General features: G+C 41.1%; 2 protein-coding genes across 8 annotated transcripts in view; one reads left to right on the forward strand and one right to left on the reverse strand.

Moving 5' to 3' along the window:
* The window catches only part of atad2b (ATPase family AAA domain containing 2B), an 81,940-nt gene extending 66,948 nt beyond the window's left edge, over nucleotides 1-14,992 (forward strand). The window contains exons 28-29 of one of the 3 annotated variants that reach the window (XR_006092136.1): nucleotides 5,382-5,695; nucleotides 14,974-14,992. Coding sequence is in view for 1 of the 3 variants with exons in the window: in XM_042391008.1 (XP_042246942.1) it covers nucleotides 5,382-5,423 (42 nt within the window). In the remaining 2 variants the exon portion in view is untranslated. Of the gene's footprint in view, nucleotides 1-5,381; nucleotides 9,052-14,973 lie in introns of those variants that run through there. The other 2 variants (XR_006092135.1, XM_042391008.1) reach the window with 2 other exon arrangements.
* LOC121882639 (kelch-like protein 29) overlaps nucleotides 9,383-15,548 on the reverse strand; it is a 218,704-nt gene continuing 212,538 nt past the window's right edge. For all 5 annotated transcript variants that reach the window (XM_042391010.1, XM_042391013.1, XM_042391011.1 and 2 more), the window contains 2 exons: nucleotides 12,798-12,942; nucleotides 9,383-10,869 (listed from right to left, as the gene is read on the reverse strand). In XM_042391010.1, coding sequence (XP_042246944.1) covers nucleotides 10,686-10,869; nucleotides 12,798-12,942 — 329 coding nt within the window. In that variant the 3' untranslated portion in view covers nucleotides 9,383-10,685. The remainder of the gene's footprint in view (nucleotides 10,870-12,797; nucleotides 12,943-15,548) is intronic.

Consider the following 15,548-nt stretch of genomic DNA (forward strand, 5'->3'; position numbering starts at 1 on the left):
GTGAGGGTTTTAAACAACTGGTAACATTTATTGAACTAATAACATTCCAGGCTTGATGGAAAAGTGGACAGGGCCGTATATCTGAGAGGAGCCGTTTCAAATAATGCAATGCAAGTATCCCTTTTTTGGAGCTTAGATATAGACATCAATACACACTGAAACCGGCTGAACAGGATATTGCATCTGGAAGTCAACATGACAGAAATCACTACTAGGTGTTGCTATTGGTAGATAGATATCCACCCTTGGAGAGCCAGGCAGAAATGGTATAAATCAATATCAGGTTTGAAATTAAGGGTTCTTATTTTTTTTTTATTTTTTTTTTTTTACCAGTGTTCTTTTTGTTCCAAAATAGGATCAAATGAGGACAGAGTGGAAAGATTGTGTTCAGTATGTATGAGTCCAGGGACCAGACTCTAAAAAGATTAATAAGAGAATCCTACATTCAACATTATTTATTCTACGTCTTAAAATCGTTTGGCTCCTGTTCTCTAAAAGGCAGATTTACAATTTTAAAAGATAATCCATGTCCAACAACCTGAGCGAGATCTAAGTAGCATGAGATATGAAATTTGGATTTGAGTTTCTTAATACGTTCATTTCTATCCTTGTCTCTTTTGAAAATACCTCAAAAAATACATTTCTCACCTATTGTGAGTAAGAGTTAACGAAAAACTCAGTATAAGGTTAAAAATTTTCACTTCTAATCTGTTTTGACAATGTTCCATATAGAAAAAGCTGCTGTATATTTTCCCAGAATCCCATCTGGTCATCTGCTGCTGATGCTGCCACTGCTGTAGGATGTTAGTGTTTTCAGCGGGCCAGGAATGGCAGTGTCCTGGTGCTGGTAGCCAGAGCTGGCTGCCAGAATGTCAGAAAGACAGGGAGAGAGCAGTCAGCCAGGTGGTGCCGCCTGTCAACAGGCAGGCTGGTGGAGGGAGGGAGGGTGCACGTCTGTGTTGGTTTCATACCGCCAGCCTAAATTGGTGTTTCCAAGAGCAGAAATGTCAGCGCATTTGGCACGTGTTCTGTTTGCTTGTGTTTTCCAACACACATCTCGACTCTACAGCAGGTCATCTCCTTGTAACTCCCCAGAGAATGCAAAAACATGCGCACATACACAGAGGTATGCGGGGTTGATACTCAATGTAGGTGACACTAAGTGGTTTGAGTGTGATAGCCATTGCCAAGGTGTGTTAATCAAACACAGAGGAGGCAGAACTTTCCTTTACCAGTTTATTGCGTGTGGTCTGCGGGAAACAAACATATGCACATTCTATGCAATCATAACACTACATTCTGTAGCTTACCATGAAAATAAGACCGCAAATTCAAGGTCAGTAATAGGAGGATATGGAGCAATATTAATAAATTAATAATAATCTACCCTTCAACATTCAATGTCATAGTCTCCTTCACTCAAATATATTACATATTTTAGCTTTATGGTCTCATTTGCTACTGGTGGCACACTCTAAGGTTAGAAAGTTTCTCATTCGAAGTTACATGTTAATAACATAAGATACCACTAAGTTGGAAGCATGAAATGTCACCCAAATAGCACCACTGAATATGCATCAATTACCTACACTCAATAAAATACTCTTTAAGTAACACTAATGTATTATTACTCCGTTCTGTTTCCATACATAATGTTATAGAAACAATTATGCCAGCAAATAGCTAATTTAGGCAGTAATTTATCTTGCAGGGAAATAAGTGCAAATGTCACAACAACATTAATGTTTAAAGGTATATTATGCAGGATTTGTTGGTTGGTGTTTGTAAACACACAGCATTCAAAAATGGTCCCTCCTCCCCGGCTCAGAGAGAGAGAGAGAGAGCAGTGGTGGTCGAGCGAGCTAGAGAGTGAATGAATGAATGAATTTCACGGCAGCTACATCCTAAAGCACACATAAACATGCCCACACCTCTGCACAACCCTGCCGGAACGTGCTGCATTGGTGGATTTTGTGTAAATGCGGAGCTTCATCCTGTCCGCTGTGGTCTCTCTGCTCTGCATGTGTGTAGCTCAGCAGCAGCCCCCTCCCCACAGAGCTGCAGCTCTTTATAACCTTAACCTATCTTGGCAATATGGATTAATTGTGAAACATAGCAACTGAACAAGTTTAACAGGCAGAACATAACATCCACCCAAGACAAACTTAATGAACTGCCTCTAGAATGATCAGCTAGCATGTCAATATAATTACACATGAAACACAAAGGCAGGTAAAACATGCACTTACTTTCTTGATTAACGCACACAGGTAATCCCGGGGAAATTAACTGCTCTTTTAAACTGGTGAATTTAACCTGCTACAACTGTTTCCTGCTCTCATCTCTTTCCTCTTCACCTCCTGGGTTTTTCATTACTTACTGGTTTACTGCAGTACTAACCAGCACTAATTGGCTGCTGCAGCCACTCAACCAGCACATGAGGGGGAGGAGATATGCTCTCGCACATCACATGATCACACACACAACTCCACTCTCACTTCAAGAGTCTCCTGAACACTCAGTATGGCGGTTTAGGCCATTTCCACTTAATTCTGCATTCAGCTGTAGCACGTGTTGTTTGTGTCTACATCGTAGAGACGAGTGAAATGGAACGTGTCCATTCATTTGTCTCCTTTACCCTCCCCCTGTCCTCCTCTGGGTACGGCTTGTCTCAGTCTTCCACAAGAGCTGACCTTTCAGCAGATGGAGTGGACTGCTCCCCGCTTCCAGTTAAAGCCAGAGGGACCATCTCTGCCCTGTACACAATAACACACCAGCTATGTTCCTATCTACAAATTGGCATTCATATTGCCCTAGGCCTAGTATTACATTTTGCCCATGTTTCAGACAGCAATTAAATACTTTGTGAGAGCCTTTGACCTTTTAACCTGCATCTGTGCAGTGACAGAGCTGTACATGCCACTAGCCGAGCTAGCTGAACATCATGAGAGTTTGTTATTTCTCTGCTTATTTATGTTTGCAACTGAAGATTGTAGCCTGCAGGCATTTACAGTAATATACCTTTTGTTAGCTCACTTGTTAATCCAAAGCACCATCAACACAAAACACGTTGGATTTCCAGGTCCATGTAGTTATTTGGTGGTATCTTTCTCTTATTCCAGACTGTAGATGGTAAAAAGTAGATGACGTGACTTTTTCACATTCAGATAATTTGATCATGTGTACTTTTTAAATAATTAATGGTAAACATCTGGCTTTTATGTCAGGCTAGAGCTTCTTTTGAGACCTCTCATTTTGACATTTTGTACCAATGTTGAACAGTCTTCTAAAGACAAATCCATAATATATAAGAGGCGGAGAAGTGAGCTTCTCCATTGACGTTAGGCTCTGTAGAGCAGAATGCATGAAGAGCAGAGTGCCGAATGTGAATCTATTGTCAGTAGCTTGTGGAACAACACCCTCATCCAGACACAATAGACAAAATTGTTCTTTCTCTGCTCTCTTTTTCTTTCCAGGAAAAAAAAAAAAAAAACAACTTACATTGTTGTTGTTTTGCTCTCCTAACGTGCACATACACACCACAGAGAATCCTGTTCTCTCAGGGGTTGTAGAAAATTTGTTCTGGGAAATAGAAAAAAATCCGTATTGAGTTGGCAGTGGATAGGACAGGTTCAAAGAAGGTGGGTACACCAAAGTAATTTACAACACCTTTGTCACAAACGGGTTGAACATCACAAATGGATGACGATCTTAACAATGTGGAACCTGTATTTGTCTTTTAATGGATAGTGTTGATGGCCCCAGTGGGAAAAATTCTGCCATGTGTTGCCTGTTGAGTGATGGAAAAATGAGACCTTCTTTCCATGCAGGTCGTCTTCCACTCATGCAAGAGAGGGGAGCCCTACAGGCGTAGCTTTATGTTAGTGAGGAAGAGTAGGTTTGTGACACAGAGGATAGGTGCTGTGGATGCTCGTTAGATTGTCTGCTGTGTTTTTTGGGAAGACAAGGTGATAGGCCTTCAGGCTGATGGAACTGAGATCACAGAAGTGCAAAGCGTCAAGGCGGCAAAGAGCTTATTTGTGTGTGGGTGTACAGTGAAACGCCGCAAACGAGACGGGTGTTAAAAGCATCGGTGTCTCTAAACATGGGCTGTACCTGACGAACTAGAGCTTTCAGGGAATTTCTAAAATAATGGATTTTTATTCAGTTGCACATTAACTTCCACTTTTCATAGCTTCATTGGGTTTTACAGCTTGTGTGACCTGGTGTTGATAGCTGCGGGGGTATGATGAAGTGCGAAGTGCTTAATTGATGTTATAAATGGAGTTGGAAGGGAAGTTAGAACCATATGCAGCATGGCATCACTCCTGTGACCTTTCTGAAATGTATTCAGAATAAATTGCAAGATGTGTTGGGTATAGTTGGCATTACATCTAGAGTGTGAACAGCTGGCCACTATCAACTTGTCTCATTTAACAGAGGACTTGAGCACCAGTTGAAATGTATTAATTTATTTATTTATTTTTCCCCAATGTGCCCAATGTGACACGTTTAAATTGCTTTTGTCCAACTAGCAGTCCCAACTAACCCAAAGATATGCAGTTCATTATCTTAGAAGACCCAGAAAACCAACACATATTCACATTTGATAAGTTGGAACCAGTGAAATTTTAGTATTTTTGCTTAAGAACATACATCTGTTGATTGGCTATTCAATTAATTGAATAAATTGGCCCAGTTTTCTTGCCCAAATTTCAGAAATATCACAAAAAGTTTCCAGCGATTTACATTTTTAAAAAGTGCAGTACTAAGTACTAAAGATAGTAGCAATATTTGAGTACTTCTTAGCTTAAAAAAAAGGCCTTTGTAGTATCAGTAGTTGATAATCACCCAAAAAGCTGTGCTCTTCTCACTAACTTTGCCTGTTTGTGTGTGTGATGCAAAAGTTTTGAGCAAAGGAGAGCTGGCCCTCCCTGAAAAGTTAATCTCTTTAGACGTGTAATATTGCTTTTCACTGTTGATGGTTAATTTTTTGTTGTAGATGTTGAAATTGGTATCTTGTAGCGGCGTCTGTCGCACTGACTCAGCCATTCAGATGAGAACACACACAGTGTAACATCTTCAAGGCATTAATCATGGTCTATTGCAGGCTAACATCCATCTCTCTTCCTCCGGCTCTGTTCAGATTTAGTCAGTGTCAAACTCTGCTGTTTTCATGCTCAGAAAAATTGCCCGTCTCATTCCAGCACAGCTTTGCCTCATTTTACATCATTTATCATGGTGAAAGTTGTTGTTTGCTGTGGGAAATTTCCAAGTAATATTGAAACCATGATGCACAGATGCTTTATATACACACCTCCAAGTTTCCTGTGTTGGTTGAGAATAAGCGGTATGTTTTTATGTGTTTGTTTGTGGTGCAGGAGATGGAGGAGAGAATCCAGCATTTTGATACATTCCTGTGAGATGGAGAGAGAGAGAGTACCCATCAGGTAAATCCTGAACAGCCTGGGACCACAAAGACACACACAAACTTGAGTGAGAGAGAGTGAAGGAGCGTCCGAGTCCAGCCCTCAACACAGACACACACAACCACACACGGGAAAAATCCAGCGCCCTCCTCCTGCTGGGAGGGAACACAACGAGGACGAGATTGAGGACAGAGACATTCAATGGTGCTATCGTCTCAGGAACCTGGCCAGATCCAGACCCATTCTACACAACCAAACCCCTGGAGGTGTGTCAGTCACACACACACACACATACACCAATTGTGACGGGCAACCCTGGTGCTACTCGGGTGCTATCCTAACTTTTATCCATGCTGCTCTTGGGATTACTTCTTAACTTGGACGACTAGCAAAACCAACAGACAGATCGGGTGATGTCATATCACAACCTGGCCGTTTTTTTTTCTGTGGAGCGGTCCGTGCATACACACTCGCACACCCCTGACACTTTTGGGTATGCATGTATTTCTAAACACACACACACTCACTCAGATCCTCACCAGCAGAAGTGTGAATGCAGAGTGCCGCTAGGAGATGAGGACAGATAATGTTCTGAATCACTGAACTACGTTGCTGAGCCAATCTTGCCCTCGAGTGGAACGCTTTATCACAGGCCAGTTATTACCATTATTATGCGGCTCATTTTTTTTTTTTTTCTGCCATTTTAGCTACTTCATTAGTTCAATATCTGAGCCACCGTCAAGGATACTGACCCAGAACAATAGTTTACAAAGAAGTTTTAGTGCGAACACAAACTTGATGAGGTTAGCACAGCAGGACTAGAAGTGATTATGTCCTTCCCATTACGGCGGTCATCAGGTGTGGAAAACTCAAGTGTTTTTTTTCTCTGAGTTACTGGTGAACAAGTGCAGCGTAAGCTTAGCTCAGCTCTTAAAAAACAAAACAACAACAACAAAAAAAAAACCCTCACTCAAAACATTCGCTCTCAAACCACCTCTGGCGTTCACAGTCTTGGCAGATTGTCACGTCCTAAATAGTTTTGTGGTAGCTGAACCCCCTCCTCACTGCATTCACGATATGAATGTGTTTTTCCCTCTCCGCTCAAGCTGTTCCCGCCAGTTGATTTTCCTATCGACACCCCGGCCGAGGAACTGGAAAGCAGTACAAATTGGAATGCGTCTGTAGTTTGCACTGCCTAGTGTGTGCCTTATTTAAATCTCATATGAAACTGATATATTTAACAGGATTTTTTTATTTAGAACTACTTCTTTACAACTACAATGAACAGGCTCCAACTAGGGGTGGGTCCTAACCACTGAGGTCACAGTGACCTTGAAGCAAAAAAAAAAAAAAAAATTATATATATATCTTAACACCATTAGATTGATTAAAAACATATCTAGGTTATACATCTGTAGTTAGTTTCAACTTGGTCCAAAATAACTAATTGACGACATGTGAAAACTTGAAGAATACTTGTTGATATTACTTAGAAAGTAATATTCTCACTTCTGTGACTGTCTGGCCAGATACGTCTCAAGCACTTGAAATGTTATGATATTTAAATGTATTCATGCCCTGTTAAACCCCAGACTGGCTGGGGAGATCAGTCACCACCTGAGCAGGTGTAAAGAGAGGTCAACAACACCAGCTTTTCTTCAGATTTCATATGCAAAAATAATGATGCGAGTCAAATGATTCATTGTGCCAAGTTTTACCCCCCACTCCCTCAAAGGTGCTGAGCTCTGACATAACGGTGCCTGTTCACAGGAATTCTGTTTCCAACTATGAAAATGTTCTATTAGATACAATTTCTGTATTATGTTGTGTATTTGATAATTATTTTTTACTTTTTTTTTTTATAAGGTGCTTTGCTCGAGTTCAGATTGTTTTTTTGCATGGGTTGTGAATCCATAATGAACAAGGCCATTCTAGGCAGTGCCCGTCACTAAGGTGTATAAAGCATTACATGATTTTTTTTCTCCTTTCAAATGTGTACCAACTTTATGGATTTATTTCTGTTCTTTACAACACCAGATGAGAGACGCTGGATTCTCATTTGTGGCCAACACACAGTATGTTCTCTGACTGCAGTAAATGAAGGTATTTACTGAAGCTTTATAAAGGTTTTCATGGCATTTTACGTGTTTTTTGAAGATGCCATATTTTGACCAGGTGTAGACTGGAGAAGGCCCCTTCTTTCTCTCAAAAGCACTCTTGTCCAATCCTCAAACCTCTTGGTGCAACTCTGACCCCAGCTCACCTCTGCCTTTTTTCTCAGATTCTAGGTGATAAAAGCAAAGACCATATGCAAACTGGCAATGACAGGTTAGCACTTGGACTACTGCAGAGAGAGAGAAACCAAAGCTACCTCAGCTTAATTTATTTTAATGCAAAAACTGTTTACTGGGTACAAAAACAGTATTTTTCTCTCCCCCCCAAAATACTGTTGCAACATCTACAGTACCATCCAAGGTACCAGATCAGTGCAACCACGGCTGCTGCAGTAATCCAAGATTTGTTTATCTCTCCGATTGTTATGTATGTTTGCATTTGAGCCAGATGATGATTGCATACATTTTAAGGATATTTCATGGACTGTATATTTTATGCTTTAGTTTCAGGTTTTCTTCATTTCTACTGTACCTTGACACTGAGGAGAATATCCTAGATCTGCTCCTCTTTCATATGATCACCCCATACCTTCTTAGAAGCTATAGAGAGCATTTTTCTGCCTCATTACACATCCATCGCCTTTTTTTTTTTTTTTTTTTTCAAATTCAGTTTTTTGCAGATTTTCATCTCATGATTCTTATTATTTATTATTAAACATGTTTTACACCTAATATTCAGTAAATTGTCTTTTTGTACTTTTGAAAAATTTAACTAATTGGAAAGCCTCACGCGTCCGTTTTTAACAGTTTTTTGCTGATTTGCGTAGCGTTTGTGTAGCAGGTTTATTTGGCGTGTAAAGGGGAATAAAGGGTTTACAGGTCTCTCAGGTTCAACACGCGACAACATGCCCTTTCAACTTTTCTATTTATTTCAATGTTCTGGTGTTTTTCTTTTAAGTGGTTATAGACTGTGGCATACTGGAAGAGACTTAACAATAGGACGGATATTTAAACAAAACATAGTGTCTGTCTAACGCATCCCAGGAAGAGAAACAGGACCAGACTAAAAACATTTCTTTTAATGTTGTTCACTTTGTCTCCACTTTCTGCCAAAAGAGTTATTTTTTATGAATTTAGAAACACATTTGGAAATGAAATATGGGTAGTTAAATGTCATACATTGTGATCTTCCTTTGTTATTATAAATTGTAGCCAGTTTGGACTAACAACCAATTTTTGTCTGGTAGTTGAGACTACTTAGTCCAGTATGCAGAAGGAAAGGGTTTGTTCTATCCTAAAAGACTTTGTTCTTCCCTATTTTTTTCCAGTTAATTTAGTCAAGACTTTTCATAGCTTTGTCAATTCTGTTTGTTTTGAGGTTAAGTGTATTTAACACACCTGTTCGCAATTGTTACTTTTAGTGTAAGTTATATTTGAAATGAAACATTTACTGTATTTCTCAAATAAACTGCTGTGATATACTTGAATAAAAAGGTGCAAACTGTAAATTTGAAGTGTTTTTTTTGTTTTGTTTTTTTTTCCTTACTGTCAATTTGGACAATTTGTGATCTCACACTTGATGTTTTAAATGACTTGTGGATATTTTCAGGAAGCAGGATTACACAGGCTTACATCAGTGAAGCTATTTGGCTGCATCTCATTTTTATAAATCACACTTTTGTATTTTTTTATGTGTCAAAATGTACTTTTCACCCTTGTTCTGTGGTAAATACACTGTAAAAACCTCACTTACCTGTTTCAAATATTTTCACCTTGAGAAGATTTTTACTATAACCCTTGATTCATAACACAGTATACAAAAAAAGACATGACAATGTGTCCATGTTCTGGTATATGTATTAGGTTTCAATAATAACAATTGTTAATTTCTCCTTTTTGGGTACAGATTTACAGACATACCATTTTTGAATCCAACCTATCATTTTTTTTCCTAAAAACATTTATACAGAATTGCCTTCAGGTTTTTAAAATATACATATTTCCTTCCTGTATTTACAGAATATCAACCCAACGTCACTTTTGGGTTGCAATGAAACACATTGTATAAAACAAAAGAAGGTGGGAGGGAAACTGATGAAGACAGAGAAAAAACCTGAAACAACAAATAAATTCTATGATAACAGTCACAGGTGATTATTGTGCTTTTTTTTCCCGGAGGAACTGTCCCAACTTGAACATCTGATCAGACATCAGCGGAAGGAGGAATTCCCACTCTCTGTCTTTGTCCCAGAGAGCAAAAGAGTGAGTCAAGGAGGGGAGGGGGAGAGGAGGGGGAACAGACCACTCACTGTCCAGATGATATCTCAATCAAGCTGGAATTGCACAAGAACAAAGATAAAATACCGATTTTTCTCTTTTTAAACCCTACCTGACCCGGATTTGATGGTTTTTCCTGTGTTTAGCGAGTCATTATAAGAATCCGGTTACACAGAGTTCAAAATCTGTTTTTAAAATTACCTCATAAATCCATACTTTGGAATTTTGCTTCCGGACATAGTGGAGAGAGAAGAAACTCATCACATCCATTGGATAAAAGAGGAACACAGTCAGCTGATAACTTCCCTTCATTTTTCCTCCCCTCCTGTAGATGTCACTAGTGAAAAACGTTCATACACCACAACAAAACTCTGCTCGCTAATGAATGACTATGAAACCTACACCTGACAAACATAATTTACTCAAAAAAAGGACAAAAATCTGGACCTGCATTGGCTTACGCTGCACTGAGTCAGAGTATATTTAAAGAAACAGGGAGGTGGTGAGCTTACAGAGATCAGGAAAAGACAGAAATGAAACAATGACATTGAAAACAAAGGAGCTCGTAATTTACTAAGAGGTTCCCTGTGCCTGTTGGATGAGAGGATGAACTACTACCATGACACATACAGTACTGGAGGTTAGGCATCGTCACCTGACATGGCTGAGTAGTTTAAACATGAGTACATTCTGCACAGGGCTTTTTGAGGGTGGGACGGGTAACGGTGGATGGATGCTGGCGTCAAGTCCAGAGGTCGCTGACAGACCCGACCGGCTGGCCCTAAGCTGCTGTCACACGTCGTCCCACAACCGGAGCTCAGCTGGTGTTCGGCGTCGACCCAGTGTGATCCCATCTGAGCCGCTCTCAGCCGCTCTGGATGTACTTCTTGATGACCACGCAGCCGTGTCTGAAGAGCGGGCAGGGCAGTGACTGCAGGAGCGTCCAAGTGTTGGTGCAAGGGTCGAAGGTCTCCATGTTGCCAAGGGCCGGACCCTCGCTGCTCACGATCCCTCCTGTGGCGTAGATTTTCCCGTCCAGGATCACAGCGCTGTAAACACACAATTTTGTTTTATTCAATAATCTTTTTTTTTTTTTAAGTTAAATATGACTTCTTGTGTCAGTAATCACACACTTTTGTCTGTTGAGAACAAATAGTAACGAGAGGTTATCAGTGCCAGGAAGATAAATGAACGTGAAAGCTAATGTGGCTTTGATATTAGATTGCTACGGTATGACTCACAGCAGAAATATTACGTATTGTTACTCATGATCAGACAACAAAGCCAGACACAAGACAACATCTCTACAAACATGCTGGGGGCCACGCCTGAGATTATATGACATCACTCACACATGCTCTCAACATGCCCAACAAGGCTACTTTGTGAGGTGGTGGTGGTGGTGGTGGGGGGACGACGACACATTACATTCCCTCTTGAGGGCGAAAGAAAAACAAAACTAATGAAAAAGCAAATATCTCTACAAATGTGCTCATTTGATATGAGAAACAGAAACAGGAGTTTGTGTGCGGAGAGGATTAAAACTTGGGCTGTAAGCTGATTAGGGCTTTGTACTCCTATTGGGGTTTGGAACGATCTGCATTTACATAAGGTGCAAGCTCCGACACACACACACAGACAGTGAACAACATGCAGTCCTATTGCACAAATTCACAACACTGTTGGGACTGAAAAAGATTATTACATAAAGCCTAAATCTACTCAGAGAGAAAGCACAGCTGATCCAAAATGGAGAGCGCGCAGGGCAAAGCCTGGAGCTGCTCTTCCTGATAAACAGAGGGGAGGTGCAGGCCTGCGGAGGGTTGGACGCTGCGAGGAGAGAATATCTGCTCTCCTGCACGATGACCTGCTAGACTTCATCGTCTGTGCAGGAGCATGCACTGTAGATAGTGCCGTTTCTGAGTATTTGTGTGTTTCTGTCTCTGCAGTTGTGTGTCTGTGTGTGTGTGTGTGTTGTTCTCCCTCCTTCCCTGCATCTCTTCTTCTCTTCTGTCAGACTTAGTTAAATGTAGCAGAACAGCTGCCTGGCGTGTGCTGCTGCAGCTTATCAATAACTCTGACAACATGATTTATGTTATACATTCTGCACATAAGATCACTGTCTGTAATTGCTTCCCAAATGTATTTTGCGCATGCTTTTCTTTCAGCTTCTGCAAAAAAAAAAAAAAAAAAAAAGAAGAAAAGAAAGGCTCGGGTCTGGAAAACAGTGGGTTCATTATCCAGCAAACTGCACACCTCAGTGGCTCGAGCTGACTGGGATATTAGGATGTGATCCCACTATTGTAAATTTTCATTTATCTCCCTTTATCAGCTATTATGTGTCCACAAATGGTATAAAAGTCACAGTTGTGGACTGCGGTTTGTTGATTTTTCTTGTTAGAACACAATCTCACCTGACACTCACCTAACTATGTGGAAACCCCACCCTCCCCTCCCCCCTAAATGACTTATATGTCACAGTAATAACTTGGGGTGAAATTGAGCGATTAAATGCTTTGAAAGAAAGTTGATTAAATCAAGCAGAGTCTCTGCTATTTGAACAGATGTGTCTTGTTTCTCTCAGCGTGACAGACAGCGGCGTTACTGATCAAGCAAATTTAAAAATCAAGCCCATGAATTAGACAGCAATTTTTCCACCGAGGGAGAAGTTTCACAACTCTGACTGCATCTCGGTGGAAATACTGTCAACCCACAACTGACTTTGTTCAAATTTTAATTAACCGGCCTGAGTACATTTTCCTTGTGCAACCGTTTACCTGCGTTATCACACAAAGACTGACAGATTACTAATAAGCTTGCGTTTTACATATTTTTCCGGGCTGTGTAATAACGCTGTGAGTGTTTTTGAATGTTCACAGAAAACAGACCTGCAATTTGAGCTTTTGAAAAATCTTTAAAAAACACCACAGTGGGGATTTAACTTACATGTGGTGCTGCTCCATTAATAATCTCTTACCTGCAGAACTGCCGAGAGTGATTCATGTTGGGACCAGCCTTGATGTTGCCTTTGTCTGGGTCATAGATAGTGGTGGCTCGAGCGTAGGCTCCTCCCAGGATGAATATAAAACCATTTAGACTCACTGCAGGGGCGTATTTGTTATCTAAAGATACGAGAGGAAGAGAGCGAGAGAGAGAGAGAAAGAGAGAGAGAGGGAGAGACAGAAGGAGAGAGGAGATTTTTGTTTAAAAAAAAAAAAAAAAAGCACAAAGCTATTGTTTGGATGTCATTCTCACACATAGCAGACATTCCCATTCAGTATAATGGCATCAATTTGTTTTTTCTTTTTTTTTTCTCTCTCTCTGCCGTCCCCAGGCCGCATGCGAAATCATCAGCAACATTCTCCTTATCACTTTACAAATGTGCCATTCTCAAGATTGCTTTGGAAAAAAAAACTGAATAATGGCAAACCAGTGAAAAAGTAGAGTTCATAAATCACTGCGGCTTTATTGGGTTCTGCTCCAAAATATGTTTGGGCTTGGCAGCAATATAAAAGAGTTACCTAAGTCCCAATAATTCACAATTGCATTACGCCCTCTGGCACCTCCATAGATTCTCAAAGAAAAAAAAAACACAGTGTGCATGTATTGGAAATACATGAGTGAACAGGTGGGATACTGCATACTGTATAATTCAATCTGATACAGTATATAGCACATGAGGAAAACAGAGGCATTGAAGCAGCACCGCTGTAGAATTATAGATGATGGGAAACAAAATGAAACAGTGGTTTGTGCGGAACGATGCCATTGGAAACCTGCAGCTCATGAGCAGCAGCCCTGCTGTGTGGGAAGAGGAAGTGTATTTCAAACTCAGGGCAATTTCTCTCGAGCCGACTGCAGCTGGCCAATTTACAAGCAGCATGAATAATGCACAGACACTTGGCCGTGAGCCGCCCTCCTCGCTGTTTTCTGCCACAATGGACGGACATCCCTCATTGAAGACGGGCAACTGGAGTCTGACGCCTTAATAATGGCGGTGGAAGCCCTGAAACCTTCTCTCGTGTAGTAGGCTGCCGCCCCCTTTCTCTACCTTTCTTCCTGTTGCCGAGAGGAGTCTGACATGTTTAACAAGGAGTCTGACATGTTGGATTTATGACAATCCATCCAATAGTTGAGACATTTCACTCAAAACCACAAATCTAAACCTCATGGTGGTGCTAGGGAGGAAAGTCAGGGGATGACCAAAGCGATAGGTTTCATCCTCTGGATACGAGAGGTGCTTCTGCTGCTCCTCAGACTGACTCTCTGTGAGTGAGCCACACTCTTCAACTGCACTTCAAATCATAATGTTCTGAAACAAAAAAAAAACAAAACACTTAACTTCAGCCTCTTTATGTTGTTGCTCTAATCAGTTTCATACCTTATATGAACTCACTGCAATCATTAACTCACTGAAATCTAATCTGAACTTCCTCTGCAACCATCTGAGGCGGTACGTCCTTCAATTTGCGCCCTCGAGAAACAAGTTGCCACTGATTGTACCTTGTGAGGGAAATTATTGTATGAATATCTAGAAATGCTTGTGTGAACTTCTGAAAGGTTAAAAATGCTTAATGACAGTCATAGAAACCATGTTTGTGTTTCTGAACAGTATATTCCTTTGTGAAAGAGAGACAAAGAATATCTGTTCATGCTGAAGCACATCCTGCCTGCATGTCTGCATGGGTATAACCACGCGAAGTAGTAGTTACAACAACTCCTAGAGGTTGGTGTGAAAGAGATAAAGGAGTATTCACCCTAACACTTCGGGGCTCACCCCTCTGCAGCAGCTTGTATGTCTGTATCGAGTGTGAGTGAGTCATGCTCTGAGCATTAAAGAAAGTGTGACAATGCTGTATTGACAAATTGTTTCTTCTCTCATTGAAGTCAAGTGCAAGAGGTGAATTGCCACGACACCCTCCTTGCATTCCGCCTGATGTGTTTATTTTCTCTCTTTTACCTTCTTCATCTCATTGATATGCCGCTGCCAGTCTACCCGAGCATGTGTGTGTGTGTGTGCCAGCATAAGTGTGTGTACATGATGTTTTGTGTTAGGTCCCATAAACACAGAAGACTCATTTCTCTCTGTGCCTGAGGCAAAATAATAATAGGATGCTCTCAAAGGAAAAAACATTTCTCTCCTTTCTCCATAGAAACTCTCACCATCGCTTCCTGCCTCTCAAGTGGACCTGCAGTAGGCAGCGGTTTGAGTGCTTGGAGGAGTACCAGGCAGGTAAATCTCATTCTCATTTGGCGAGCCACAAAGGACCGCTGCTGTCGGGGTTCAACATCTCTCCAACACTTTTGCTTTTGCACTCATCCCCCCGGCTCCTCTCTGGGCCTTCGACGCGGAAAACGGGCCGTTTCTGCTGAAAAGCCGTTGAGATACGGTAACGAGCGATCGAGTATTGTCTGTGTCAGCTGAAAACTTTCTAACTCTGGAGGTGGAACAGCATGTGTTCCTGAAATCCTGCGATGGATTTTGTCTGGTTTCACAGCTCTGAGGTTATAAAGCTCAGCCAACAATCCACAATTGACCACATTCTACATAAAAAAAATGAATAAAGGGAAGAGTGAGGGGGGGAAAAAAGACAGCAAAACAAGGTTTTAACACGGCAGCGGTGATAGAAGTACAGCTGTGCCTGCGGGGTGACATAGGCTGACGCAGCCTCTCACACCCTGATAAAACAGCTTAGTCACCAAGTCTGGGACCCCTCGGGCTGAGGTC

The sequence above is a fragment of the Thunnus maccoyii genome, chromosome 17 (assembly GCF_910596095.1).
Source record: "Thunnus maccoyii chromosome 17, fThuMac1.1, whole genome shotgun sequence".
Lineage (NCBI taxonomy): Eukaryota > Metazoa > Chordata > Actinopteri > Scombriformes > Scombridae > Thunnus > Thunnus maccoyii.